Below are 15,070 nucleotides of genomic sequence, written 5' to 3'. Positions count from 1 at the left end.
GCATGGGTAGACAGACACAGTGGCCCTCAGCGGCAACCAGATGAGGCCTTGCCGAGGCTGCTTGGGCCTTCCCCTCTCAGCACAGCCCTGCAAAGTCCTGGGTCCTACCGGCTTGGAGACCCCTGCGCTCTGGATGCACTGCTTGGCACAAACTAGTGTCTCTGGGAGGGCCATGGTGGTTGGTAAACTATTGTAACAATCCTGTACCAACTGGTAAATAGCTACTACCCTGAGCATCCTTGGGTGTCCCTGGCCCCCTTCCCTCCCCCAGAACTTCCAGGATACCCCCAGACCCCCTCCTCTAGTGCCACAGCAGGATCCCTTCCGACTTGTCAGTGTCCATACTGAGTGGTTAAGGATAGGAAGGAAGGAGGGAGATGGAAGGGAAGGATGAAGGAAGGAAAGAGAAGGGGAAGGGGAGGAAAAAGGAAAAGGGGTGAGAGTAAAAGAGGGGAGGGAAAGGAAGTTTTCTCAAATTAAATGCTTACAATGACATACAGATTTGGTGGCCCCTTGTATTGATGCTTCGCTTCAATACACAAAGTCACAACGTTAAATCTCAGAAGCCACAAGGGCTGATGGATTTCAGCGGAGAATAGTTAGAAAGACCTGGATTCAATTCCTAGCTCTAACACATTTTTGCTGTGTGTCCTTGGGCAAATGGCTTAACCTCTCTGAGTTTCAGTGTCCTCACCTTTAAAAGCAGAATAATAATTTCACCAACTTCATAGGGCTGTTGTAAGGATTAAATGAGATGATACTTGTACAGTTATTGTAAGGTAAGCCCCTGGCTTACACACACACACACACACAATCTGCCCCTAGAAGTCTGGTGGTTTTAGACCAGCATTGTCCAATAGAACTTGATGCAGTGATAGAAATTTCTGTATCTGTGCTGTCCAATAGGGCAGTTACTAGGCACATGTGGCTATTGAGTACATGAAATGTGACTACTGAATTTTTGAAAGATAGATGATAGATGATAGATAGATAATGATAGATAGATAGATAGATAGATAGACAGATAGACAGATAGATAGATAGAGTCTTGCTATGTTGCCCAGGCTGGTTTTGAACTCCTGGGCTCAAGAGATCCTCCTGCCTTGGCCTCCCAAAGTGCTGGGATTACAGGTGTGAGCCATCGCTCCCAGCCTGAATTTTTAATTTAATTTAAATTTAAATAGCCACACATGTCTAGTGGCTACCATATTGGACAGCGCAGTTCTAGACTGACGTGATTCAGGATCATTCCCTCAGCATCGTGGGGCAAAGAGAAAACTGCCCCAAGCTGGCTTGTAGAAGGCTCAGGCGAAGGTTTTCCAGTGCCTGGATGGGGGGTGCACTCAGCAGCATCACCCCTTATGGTTCTCAATCGCTAATAGCTCCACTCAGGTTCATTTCTAGGTCAGGGGCGTTTCTTTGTCACAGAAGGAATCACCCAGCTCTGGGAGATACAGCAGCCTCCACTCAGGTAGTCCTTGTTCAATACAAGCAGTCCTTGACTGGCTGTAGTTTCAGTTCCATCTCTGCCATCAACTCACTCATTAAATAAACTGCATCTCCAGTGTGCCTGCCTCTGGGCTGGATTTTGACATGACCTGGGCAAGCAACTCCCTGAACTTCAGTTTATCATATATTATATGAATTAGCTAAGATGGTTCGTTTAATCATTCATTCAACACATCCATCACCACGTAGTAGGTGTTAGATATTTATTTCATACGTAACTACGTAACTACGCATAAGAGACTTTGCTAAGTTTTAGGTAAAATACAAGTCCCAGATACGGAGCAAGTCTCAACACTGTACATACCTGAATGTGTAATTTCATCAGTGTGAGAGGTGCCACAGTAAATGCCACTGGGTCTCGTATTATTCCGTTCTCACACAAAGAACTACCTAGCCAGGTGCGGTGGCTCACGCCTGTAATCCCAGCACTTTGGGAGGCTGAGGCAGGCGGATCACTTGAGCTCAGGAGTTGGATACCAGCCCGGCAAACATGGTGAAACCCCATCTCTACTAAAAAATACATAAATTAGCCAGGTGTGGTGGCACACGCCTGTAATCCTGGCTACTCGGGAGGCTGAGGCAGGAGAGTTGCTTGAACCCGGGAGGTGGAGGTTGCAGTGACCCGAGATCGTGCCACTGCACTCCAGCCTGGGTGACAGAGTGAGACTCCATCTCAGAAAAAAAAAAAAAAAAAAAAGAACTACCTGAGACCAAATACTTTATGAAAAAAAGAGGTTTGACTCGCAGCTCCACAGGCTTAACAGGAAGCCTTAGGAGACTTACAATCATGGCAGAAGGCAAAGAGGAAGCAAACACATCTTACCGTGAGGGAGAAGGAGGCGGGTTGCAGGGGATGTGCCGCACACTTTTAAACGATCAGATCTCGTGAGAACTCCCTCACTATCACGAGAATAGCAAGGGGGAAGTCCGCCCCCATGATTCAGTCACCTCCCACCAGGCCCCTCCTCCGGCACACGGGGATTACAATTCAAGATGAGATTTGGGTGGGGACACAGACCCAAACCATATCAGATCTCAAGAAGAGAGAAATTCTTCTTAGAGGAGCTGGAGGGGCTTTGTGGAGAGTTTCAAAATGCTTTGCCCACTAGGTTTGCTGTATCCATTTCTCTTCACGCATCCCAAAGACCAAGCCAAGAAACCAGAAGCCTCTGGTCCCACTGGCCCATGGGCTCCCTGGGTCCCCACTGTCGCTAATGGCCATTTTGCATGTCTCTCTCCCAGGCCTGCTCTCTTGAACAGTGCTGAAAACTTCACCGTGCTCATCAAGAACAATATCGACTTCCCCGGCCACAACTACACCACGTAAGTACCCAGGCTGCCTGGCTGTCTTAGTTATCTACTGCTGCATAATAAATTATCCCAAACCTCAGAAGCCTGAAACAACAAATGCCTATTGTCTCCCACGGTTTCTGTGGGTCAGGAATCTGGGAATGACTTTGCTGTGTGGTTCTGTCTCAAGGTCTGTCAGGTTGTAGCCAAGCTGTCAACCAGGCCTGCAGTCATTTCTAGGCTTGCCTGGGGCTGGAGAACCCTTTTCCAAGCTCTCACACAGTTGCTGGTGGGAGGGCTCAGTTCTTCACCACGTGAACCTTGCCCTAGGACCACTTGAGTATCCTCGGTACATGGTGGCTGGCTTCTCCCAGAGCAAGTGACTCAAGAGAAACAGAGCAAGCAACCAAGAGTTCAACCAAGATGGAAGCCACAGTCTTTGGGAGTGAGACCCCAACACTTCTGCCATATGCCATTGGTCACACAGATCAACCCTGGTCCAATGTGAGAGGCCACTGCCCAGGGGTCCCAGGAGGCAGGGATCATTTAGGGCTTTCATGGAACCTCTCCACCGCACTGGCTCACTCCTGGGAAAGAGACAGATCTGTTTTCAATCGAGATGTCTGTTTGTTTGCTTTTAATTATGCACAGGAGAAACATCTTGCCAGGTTTAAACATCACTTGTACCTTCCACAAGACTCAGAATCCACAGTGTCCCATTTTCCGACTAGGAGACATCTTCCGAGAAACAGGCGATAATTTTTCAGATGTGGCAATTCAGGTTGGTGGTGCTTTGTACGCTGGGATGTGGGGCTGTGTGTCTGGGGGATGGAGGATGTCAAACGGCCAAGAGGCCGGGCCACTGGGTCTTCATAATGTGGCTCACATTTACTGAGCATTTAGTAAATCCACCCACTGCGCTAAGGACTTTACCTACGCTGCCTCGTCAAATCCCAAAACAATCTTATGAGTGAGAGCTTCTTGGTGTATTCCTTTCCTGTGGCTGCCGTAACAAGTTACCAAAGCTTAGTGGCTTTAAACAACACATATTTGCTTATGTTGCCAGAGATCAGAAGTTGGAGATGTTTTTCCCTGAGCCAGGGCCATGCTCCGTCCGGGGCTTGAGGGGAGAATCCAGTTCCTCAGCTTTTCCACCTTCTAGAACTGCATTCCTTGCATTTCTTCAAAGCCAGCAGCATAACATCTTGCCTCAGTGGCCACTTTCACTCCCTATCCTGTGTCCAATCTCTCTTTGCCTCTGTCTTACAAAGAGAGAGAGCATTTACAAGAGGGGGCATTTAAGGACCAGCTGGATAATCCAGGATAATCTCCCATCTCAAGAACCTTCATTTAGGCTGGGAGCGGTGGCTCACGCCTGTAATCCCAGCACTTTGGGAGTCTGAGGTGGGTGGATCACCTGAGATCAGGAGTTCAACACCAGCCTGGCCAACATGGTGAAACCTCATCTCTACTAAAAATACAAAAAAAAAAAAATTGCCAGGCGTGGTGGCGAGCTCCTGTAATCCCAGCTACTCGGGAGGCTAAGACAGGAGAATCGCTTGAACCTAGGAGGCAGAGGCTGCAGTGAGCCGAGATCGCACCACTGCACTCCAGCCTGGGTGACAAGAGCAAAGCTCCATCTCAAAAAAAAAAAAAAAAAAAAATCCTTCATGTAATCGCATCTGCAAAGAGCTTTCCCTAGGGGAGTACTAGGAGGTAAAGCAGAAAAGATATTTGATAGAGTGCCCTGAATTCCAGTCTAATAAGTTTGGACTTGATCTTTAATGGAGGCGTGGGGGGCATTACAGGTGTTTGGGTACAGGAGTGGTCTGTTGACGTTGTATTTTAGGACAATGAGTTTAACCGTGACGTGTCCCAGACGGGAGTAGGGAGAGTGAGGAGATGCCATTGTGGCCACCACAATAACACTTGTGCAAGTTAGATGGGGCTGTACATATGGATCTTCAGTCAGCATTTTTCATCTAAAATCCTCAAGCAATCGTGGCTATGCAGGGAGATGTCTGGCGGTTGCATAACTCACACCCAGCAGCCATAGAGACTGTCTCTTATTAATCCTTCAGGGCGGAATAATGGGCATTGAGATCTACTGGGACTGCAACCTAGACCGTTGGTTCCATCACTGCCGTCCCAAATACAGTTTCCGTCGCCTTGACGACAAGACCACCAACGTGTCCTTGTACCCTGGCTACAACTTCAGGTAACTCCAAGGCCCAGGTCAAACTCACCCAGTGGCTGAATCGCATTCCCAGGAACTGGTGAGACTAATTTTGATTTCCAAGGCAACAAGATGAATGAAAAAAGACTTTCTTTAAGAACTAGGTGATAACTGAATTTTTTTCCATAATTTTTTAAAATTCTCAAAAGAGATGCACGCTCTTTATTTTTTACTTATTTATTTTTTTGAAATGGAGTCTCACTCTGTCACCCAGGCTGGAGTGCAATGATGCCATCTCAGTCACTGCAAACTTCCGCTTCCCAGGTTCAAGTGACTCTCCTGCCTCAGCCTCCCAAGTAGCTGAGATTACAGGCAGATGCACACTGTTTATAAAACAAAACTATTGGGAAACAGAAGAGCATAGAGGGGGATCAAAATCACCCATAATTCCCCTACCCTGCAATAATCAATGATAACCCTCGGGGGAATTTTCCTCATCTGTACCGATTATTTCATATAGCTCCTACGAGATCATAGCATATATATCGTGGTATTCTGCGGGGTTTTTCATACCCCAGTCACTCAAAATTCTTTGTAACCATCACATTAATGATCATAACATTCCATTTTGTAGGTGAACAAATAACAACCGCTACAATTCAGGGAGTGTTTTCTTTTCGTTTCTTTTCTTTTTTTTTTAGATGGAGTCACACTCTGTTTGCCCAGGCTGGAGTGCAGTGGCACGATCTCAGCTCACTGCAACCTCTGCCTCCTAGGTCCAAGCGATCCTCCCACCTCCCAAGTTTCTGGGACCACAGGCATGTGCCACCACTCCCAGCTAATTTTTGTATATTCAGTAGAGACGGGGTTTCACTGTGTTGGCCAGTCTGGTCTCAAACTCTTGACCTCAAGTGATCTGCCCGCCTCAGCTTCCCAAAGTGCTAGGATTACAGGCATGAGCCACTGCGCCTGGCCCAAGGAGGGTTTTCCATATGCCAAGCACTCCCCGTCACCATCCCTAAATCTCCCAACAACCCTGGAAGGAAGATACTGTTTCTGGAAGATGATTTGCCCAAGACCCACAGCTGATAGTACATGCTGCATAATTCTAACCCACGTCACTCTGACCCCACACTCACACTCCATCCCTTCCTTCCCATCTCATGATTTTCTCACCCACGCCTCCATGATTGCATATTTGAGTTGCTTCCAGTTTTTCTATTACAAGTAACCACAGTGTGCATCTTTGCACATAAACTTTTCTTTGAATTCCAGGTTACTTCCTTAGGATAAATTTCTAGACTTATTGAATCAAAGGTTGTGAACATTTTATCATATGCTTTTTATTTTTAAAAATATCTATGGTATAATGTTTCATTTTTTTTTCTGAGACAGAGTCTCACTCTGTCACCCAGGTTGGAGGGGAGTGGGTGCGATTATAGCTCACTGCAACCTCTGCCTCCCAGGCTCAAGCGATCCTCCCACCTCAGTCTCCGGAGTTGCTAGGACTACAGGTGCACACCACCATGCCCAGCTAATTTTTAAAATTTTTTTGTAGAGACGAGGTCTCACTATATTGCCCAGGCTGGTCTCAAACTCCTGGCTCAAGCAATCTGCCTGCCTTGGCCTCCTAAAGCGTTGGGATTGCAGGTGTGAGCCACTGCGCCTGGCCTCTAATTTTCATTTCTAGGATTTTTATTTGGTGCTTTTTCAAAGTCATCTATTATTGTTCCAGTGAGTCCCATTCTTACTTTAAGGATCCTACTCCTTCTATCTATTCTACTGTATCATTCTTTTCATACTGACCTATTATCCGAAGTAACTTGGGTGGGAGTTCTCCTCGTGGGCTTTGAAATACTGTCTTCAGTAGAAAAGATCTTATGCAAAGTTCTGCATGTGCTGTGTGTTATGGAGGTATTCCTTATATATTACTCAAAGCAGCCTCATAAACTGGCAGGCAGCCCCTTAAATGTGTTTCTGTTTCTGTCTTTTTGCTTTTTGGCCTGCATGAGACAGGGAGGTGTAATGGCTTGAGACAGGTCAGGTGCGGTGGCTCATGCGTGTAATCCCAGCACTTTGGGAGGCCAAGGTGGGAGGATCACTTGAACCCAGGGGTTTGAGGCTAGCCTGGGCAACATAAGGAGACCCCATCTCTACAAATAATAATTTTTAAAACATCAGCCAGGTGTGGGGGCATGCAACTCTGGTCCCAGCTACTCAGGAGGCTGAGGCAGGAGGATTGCTTGAACCTGGGAGGTTGAGGCTGCAGTGAACCGTGGTTGTGCCACTGCACTCCAGCCTGGGTGACAGAGTGAGACCCTGTCTCAAAAATAAATAAATAAAAATAAAGTTTGAGACATTCAACGTAAAACCTTGGACTTTCTGCTTTTCTTGAAAAATTAAACTATTTGATTAAAAAAATTAAACTATTTGACAACCCAAGGTCCATATCTTACATGGTGACCACTGGCTGGAGCTGAGTATCAGGGGTCCTATTTAGAAAGAGGCTGGGCCTTCTGCTTCATCACTGTCCCCGCCACTCCTGAGTGCTTATACCTGGCCTGCATCACTCATTTCTGTCATCTGCCTGGCCCCTGTAGGCATTTGAGTTTGAAACCCTTGACTTAAAGGTGGGCTGATGCTTTTTGCTTCCTCTGGGTCAATGGAATTTCATCCAGGGCACTGAAACCAGCTCCTAACTGAGATAACTTTTTGATCATCCCCTGCTGCTGTGCTGAACGGCTTATGGCCATTAGTAAGAAGAGAGGACAGGATGAGTGGTCCCCTGACTGCCCTTCCAGGGTGTTGTTTTAGCTGTCAGCAGAAGCATGCGGCACAGTGTACCAATCAGGTGTCAGCAAATGTCCTTCCAGTGGCTGAGTTGAGCCCAAGAACATCCGCTTCTGGAAAGATCTGAGCCCTCTGAAGGCCTGAGCCAGTTATGATGTTAATATTCTTTTAGAACAAAGTGGTAGAGCATTTGTTGTCTAGAATGAGCACCAGAAGAAAGCTTTGGCCAAAAATAAATTGTTGAGGGCCGGGAGCAGTGGCTTATGCCTGTAATCCCAACACTTTGGGAGGCCGAAGCAGGAGGATCAGGAGTTAGAGACCAGCCTGGCCAACATGGCGGAACGCTGTCTCTCCTAAAAATACAAAAATTAGCTGGACGTGGTGACAGGTGCCTGTAGTACAGCTACGTGGGAGGCTGAGGCAGGGAGAATTGCTTGAACCTGGAAGGTGGAGGTTGCAGTGAGCCAGGGTCATGCCAGTTCACTCCAGCCTGGGCGACAGAGCGAGACTCTGTCTCAAAAAAAAACACTTAAATAAATAAATAAATAAATAAATAAATAAATAGTTGAGGTCTGCTGATTAAGTGGACAAGATATTTTCCAGCAGACACACAAAAGAGAAGGAAATTACAGGTTATAGGAGCTATTTCAGAAAATATAACTTTCTAAAACATAGGAAGTTGAAGAAGTTGATCACATTACAGAATTCTGTCCTTTACAAAACGATCTGTGGCGAAATGTCCTTAGTCAGTGAATAGGTGATTCCGCTTATGCACGACCTGTGTGAAGTGGATCAGGCCACACAGAATGCACGACGCGCTTCTCAGGCCCAGCAGGAGTTATGTGTCTGTGTTAATTTCCTGTGGCTGCTATGACTCATTGCCACAAATGTGGTGGCTTAAAACAACAGAAATTAATCTTCTTATAGTTCTGGAAGCCAGAAGTTTGGAATCAAGATGTCAGCAGGGCCACACTCACTCTGATGCTCTACGAGATTGTCCTCTCTTGCCTCTTCCAGCGTCTGGTGGCTCCAGGCATTCCATAACTTTATAGCAGCGTCACTCAAATCTCTGCCTCCATCCTCACATGGCCTTCTCCACTGTGTCTCTATGTCTTCAGTCTCTTTTTCTTTTTCTTTTTTTTTTTTTTTTTTGAGACAGGGTTTCACTCCAGTCTCCTAGACTGAACTGCAATGGCGTAATTTCGGATCACTGCAACCTCTGCCTCCCGGGCTCAAGCAATTTGATCTCTCCTTTATCTTATAAAGATACTAATCATTGGATTTGGGGCTTACCCTAAATCCAGGATAATCTCATCTTGAGATGTTTGACTTAATTATATCTGCAAACACTGTATTTCCAAATAAGGTCATATCACAGCCACTAGGGATTAGATACTGGAACATATCTTATTTGGGGGCTCAACCCATTCCAGTGTACAAAAAACACTATTGTTCAAGGCCCAGTGTTTCTCAGGGCATGGCCCACTGACTACCTGCAACAGAATAATCACTTGGTACCTGTACTGGAAATACAGATTCCTAGAAACATCTCAGAGCTTCTGCAACCACTCTTTGGGGGAGGGGCTCAGGAGTCTGCCTTTGAACATACTCACCCCAAGTGATTCCTTTTTTTTTCTGAGATGGAGTCTTGCTCTGTCACCCAGGCTGGAGTGCAGTGGCGTGATCTTGGCTCACTGCAAGCTCCGCCTCCCAGGTTCACACCATTCTCCTGCCTCAGCCTCCCAAGTAGCTGGGACTACAGGCGCTTGCCACCACACCCAGCTAATTTTTTGCATTTTTAGTACAGACGGGGTTTCACCGTGTTAGCCAGGATGGTCTCGATCTCCTGACCTCGTGATCTGCCTGCCTCGGCCTCCCAAAGTACTGGGATTACAGGCGTGAGCCACCGTGCCCGGCCGTCACCCCAAGTGATTCTTGCCTTCAGTTTAAGAGCCACCATAACAAGACTCTGGAAGCAGAAATTCACATGCTTACTACACAATGTTAACCTTCCCAGGCAAACCAACTCACATAGGGAGATAATGCCAATCCCAGGACAGGCAGTGGCAATGCATGCTTGCTTGCGTATTAAAAAACAAATCACTGCCTGGGCATGTTGGCTCATGCCTATAATCCCAACACTTTGGGAGGCTGAGGTGGGTGCATCACTTGAGCTCAGGAGTTCAAGCCAGCCTAGGCAACACAGTGAGACCATCATCTCTATAAAAAATTTTTAAAAATTAGTCGGGTGTAATGGTTTGCACCTGTAGTCTCAGCTGCCCAGAGGCTGAGGTGGGAGGATGACTTGAGCCCAGGAGGCGGATGCTGCAGTGAGCTATGTTCGAGCCACTGCATTCCAGCCTGGGCGACAGAGCCAGATCCTGTCTCAAAAAACAAAAACACACAACAACAAGAACAACAACAATAAAGATAAGGCCGGGCGCAGTGGCTCACGCTTGTAATCCCAGCACTTTGGGAGGCCGAGGCGGGCGGATCACGAGGTCGGGAGATCGAGACCACGGTGAAACCCCGTCTCTACTAAAAATACAAAAAATTAGCCGGGCGTGGTGGCGGGCGCCTGTAGTCCCAGCTACTCGGAGAGGCTGAGGCAGGAGAATGGTGTGAACCCGGGAGGTGGAGCTTGCAGTGAGCCGAGATCGCGCCACTGCACTCCAGCCTGGGCGACAGCGCAAGACTCCGCCTCAAAAAAAAAAAAAAAAAAAAAAAAAAAAAAAACAATAAAGATAAATCACTCAATATAGCAGCAGGAGAAAAAGCTCTCTTGAAATAGTCACATGCAAAGAAATTGAATTCCCTCCAGTCAGAAAGAGGCACTGAAGTGCCTGAGAATTTCTGATCGATTTCAACGTCAGGTTTTGAGAGGTTTTTTAAAAACAGTTTCAGATGTTTCTTACTATTTTTTTGGCAGAACATCTGCCATCTGCTTTCTTCTCTCCCCACATCTTGTAACTAGATGGTGAATTAATAACTCAGAAAAAAAGTATATGTATACGTAACCTTATCTAAAAACAATCATCAAAATGTGGTGAGAAGAAGGGGCAGATTTAAAAGTTTTATGAAGCATTCGTTTTAAGCCTCCTTAATTATTCTTGAAAAACAAAACACACCACTTTTCCTGACTGCAGCACTGGTGAGGGTTGCATATTATGGGTGACTGTGATGATTTGTGTCTGGGGCTTAATTTTTAAAGTTAGTACTGAGTGATGACAGAGAGAGGTCAATGCCACTGAAAGAATATTTTGTTTGTTTGTTTGTTTGTTTGTTTGAGAAGGAGTCTTACTCTGTCACCCAGGCCGGAGTGCAGAGGCGTGATCTCGGCTCACTGCAACCTCTGCCTCCTGGGTTCAAGTGATTCTCCCGCCTCAGCTTCCCAAGTAGCTGGGATTACAGGCGTCTGCCACCACACCCAGCTAATTTTTGTATTTTTAGTAGAGACAGTTTCATCATGTTGGCCAGGCTGGTCTCAAACTCCTGACCTGAGGTGATCTGCCTACCTTGGCCTCCCAAAGTGCTGGGATTACAGGCGTGAGCCACTGCACCTGGCCAAGAAGAATTTATTACATACTTTTCCCAAGAGATGGGGCCATACCACACCATGCCAGGCCACGCCAGGCCATGCCACGGTAGACAGGGCCACAGGAGGAAGTACCAGATTCGGTCAAGAGGCAGAATAAAAGGGAAAGAATGGTCCAGAGCTTTATTGTGTTACCCAATGTAAAGGCAAGGCAGGACTGGAGAAACAGCTTAGGGTTAACTACTTTGAAAAATGCCAGTGGGTTCTGAGTTACAGGAATGCTCTCTAAATGTCTGGCCCTCACCCTACCTGTCCCTAAGGAGAAATACTGGAGAGTTAGAAAAGGAGGTGGTTGAGGGATTGGTTGAAGGGTTTGTAATATGATTTTCACACCCTCACAAAAGCTGGATTGCAGAGGAGATGTAAACAACTTCAGCCTTGGGAAGCCAAGATGAAAGGATGGCTTGAAGCCAGGAGTTCAAGGCTGCAACAAGCTATGATCACACCACTGCACTCCAGCCTGGTTGAAAGAATGAGATCCTGACTCCACAAAACATTTTTGAAAAAAATTTTTTTTCTTTTTCCTTTTTTTTTTTTTCTTTAGACAGTCTTGCTCTGTCACCCAGGCTGGAGTGCAGTGGTATAATCTCGGCTCACTGCAACCTCTGTCTCCTGGGTTCAAGTGATTCTCGTGCCTCAGCGTCCTAAGTAGCTGGGATTACAGGCATGTGCCACCATGCATGGCTAATTTTTGTACTTTTAGTAAAGATGGGGTTTCACCATGTTGTCCAGGCCGGTCTTGAACTCCTGACCTCAAGTGATCCACCCACCTCGGCCTCCCAAAGTGCTGGGATTACAGGCGTGAGCCACCGTGCCCAGCCGAAAAATCTAAAAATAAAAATTAGCCATGTGTGGTGGTGCACGCTTGTAGCCCCACCCAGCTACTTGGGAGGCTGAGGTGGGAGTATCACTTGGGCCCAGGAGATGGAGGCTGCAGTGAGCTCTGATCATAACAGTGCTGTCCAACCTGGGTGACAGAACAAGACCCCACCTCAAAACAAAACAAAAACCACAACTTCAGCCTTTAGTTTGGCCCTGTGATTAGTGATTGCCAAATAGACGTATACACAATCTAAGAAAATACAGTGTGCCTGTCCCCAGTCCAGTAATTAGTATCTAAGATTTACCACCACCCACTCCTGCTTTGTTCTAGATGCCAAACCTCTTCTTCCCCCTTAAGGAATAGTCATATTGCTAGAAGTTATTTTTTTTTAATTTTTCTGCTTGTTGTTAATCCTGTATTGGTTTAAAATGTGCATTTTAATCTTAAGCGACAAGCTGATTTTCTGTCACTCTGAGATGATGCAAGTACAGGTGGTGACACGGGGAGGGGGGAATGCTCTTTGGTTCCAGGTGGTTGGAGAGAGTCACCCAGGGCTTTGCATTGTGTTCCTTCCCCTGCCATCTGTCACAGAGCCAGGGGACAGACCAAGAGGACTAGATGGGCCACAGTTTCGGCTTTTCCTTCCATAAAATACCAGCATTTTTTGCCAGATGCAGTGGCTCATGCCTGTAACCCTAGAACTTTGGGAGCCTGAGGCAGGCAAATCATTTGAACTCAGAAGTTCGAGACCAGCCTGGGCAACATGGCAAAAGCCCGTCTCTACAAAAAATACAAAAAATTAGCCAAGCATTGCATGCCTGTAGTCCCAGCTACCTAGGAGACTGAGGTGGGAGAATCACCTGAGCCTAGGAAGTCAAGGCTGCAGTGAGTGGTAATTCTGCTACTGCACTCCAGCCTAGGTGACAGAGTGAGACCCTGTCTCAAAAAAAAAAAACAACCCAAAAACCCAGCACTTTCAAAGAGATCTTATAAATACAGATCCTTTTCTTCCACAGATACGCCAAGTACTACAAGGAAAACAATGTGGAGAAACGGACTCTGATAAAAGTCTTCGGGATCCGTTTTGACATCCTGGTTTTTGGCACCGTAAGTCTCCTTTCCCAGCTCCGGGTACCGGCATCCTATGACTGTGTCCTACTTACTGCTGTGGGGCCTCCATGGAGGGAAGGGTTTTGGTCTCAGCCATCAGCTAGCACTGGGCATTCCGCACATGGGATAAAAGAGGAAGAAGATGTTCTCAGGGTGCTGTCCCTGAATGAGTCATCTGACGAGTACAGGAGTGGGCCTGGAAAGCAATTCTAACATTCGGCTTTAAAAATACTCTGATACTTAACAAGAGAGAGAAAGAAAACTCTCTGTAAAATAGTTTGTAAGTAACAGAATCCAATTCAAATTGGCTTAAGGGGAAAAAAAAACGTTTTGAGTGGGCTTTTTTGGGTTCACGTAACTGAAAAAATCCAGGGGTTATTTTTAAGCTACAAGCATGGTTGGATCCAGGTGTTCAAACAACAACATCATCATCAAGAACTTGCCACCCTCCGTGTCTTATATACGTCCTCCTTGGTCTTGACAGCCATCTCTCTACGAAGGTATCAGGCAGTACCTTCGATCTGACCAGTTTAGCAACCTCAGTGAAAAGAAAACACCTCTTTGCCAGAAGGTTCAGCAAAGGTCTCAGACAAATGTCATTGGCTCTGATTGGCCCGCTATGGATGACATGCCCACTGCTGAACTAATCACTGTGACCAGGGTCATGCCATACTCCCAGTGGCTGGTCTCGAACCAGCCCTAACCCAGCCCAGGGGCCAGCGGAGAGGCCAACACCCCAGCCCCTTCAACACACACACACACACACACACACACACACACACACACACACTACATGGACTGAAAAGAAAATTGGAGTGTTGCCTTCTGAAGATGGAAGGAAAAGATGCCAGGTATGCAAAAATCAACGTATCCCACCATATCCTGTCCAAGAGCATGTTATCTATGTAAGATGGTGATAAGCAGGACAAGAAGCAGTAAGATATAGCTGAGAGAATGCAAAGACCACTGGGAATAAAAACCACAAGGCTGGGCCGGGCACAGTGGCTCATGCCTGTAATCCCAGCTCTTTGGGAGGCTGAGGCAGGTGGATCACGAGGTCAGGAGTTCAAGACCAGCCTGGCCAACATGGTGAAACCCTGTCTCTACTAAAAATGCAAAAAATTAGCTGGGTGTGGTGGTGGGTACCTGTAATCCCAGCTACTCAGGAGGCTGAGGCAGGAGTATCTCTTGAACCCAGGAGACGGAGCTTGCAGTGAGCCGAGATCGCGCCACTGCACTACAGCCCGGGCAACAGTGCAAGACTCTGTCTCAAAAAAAACAAAACAAACAAACAAACAAAAAACAAACAAAAAAAACCCACGAGGCCACCCAGACATTCCTTCCTTCTGCTTCTGAAGTAATGTCAAACCTTTTGGAGGAGAAGCTTGTCTGAAACCCTCACCTTGTATGGAGAAACGATAGCCCTTCAGTGGGTCTCCCCTTAATGTGTGGGCCTCAGTGCTTGCTCATGTGAAACCTTTATGAGTCCAGGCACACCCTGCACGGCTGAAGCAGGATGCCTGAGAATCAGTTTCAGTCTGCATAGTCTCCACCTCGGCCAGCACTTGAATGCATCTATCCAAGTCACAGCATGAGGCTCCGCTCCCTGATAGAACCAACAATTGCACGTTGAAGCAAAAGAGTGTTGTTCTGAATTTCACCTGAGTAAACTCTCCCACTCTGTTTTTAGGGAGGAAAATTTGACATTATCCAGCTGGTTGTGTACATCGGCTCAACCCTCTCCTACTTTGGTCTGGTAAGAGATTCTCTTTTCCAC

The 15,070-nt window shown here is 46.7% G+C and overlaps 1 protein-coding gene across 1 annotated transcript in view; it reads left to right on the top strand.

The window, feature by feature from the left end:
- Positions 1-15,070, top strand: part of P2RX7 (purinergic receptor P2X 7) — a 57,698-nt gene that overhangs the window by 30,364 nt on the left and 12,264 nt on the right. The window contains exons 6-10 of the mRNA XM_032168495.2: positions 2,752-2,832; positions 3,451-3,580; positions 4,881-5,017; positions 13,200-13,290; positions 14,984-15,049. Of these exons, the coding sequence (XP_032024386.1) occupies positions 2,752-2,832; positions 3,451-3,580; positions 4,881-5,017; positions 13,200-13,290; positions 14,984-15,049 (505 nt within the window). The remainder of the gene's footprint in view (positions 1-2,751; positions 2,833-3,450; positions 3,581-4,880; positions 5,018-13,199; positions 13,291-14,983; positions 15,050-15,070) is intronic.

The sequence above is a fragment of the Hylobates moloch genome, unplaced genomic scaffold (genome assembly GCF_009828535.3).
Source record: "Hylobates moloch isolate HMO894 unplaced genomic scaffold, HMol_V3 SCAFFOLD_12, whole genome shotgun sequence".
Classification (NCBI taxonomy): domain Eukaryota; kingdom Metazoa; phylum Chordata; class Mammalia; order Primates; family Hylobatidae; genus Hylobates; species Hylobates moloch.
This window is presented reverse-complemented; position numbering and strand designations above follow the sequence as displayed.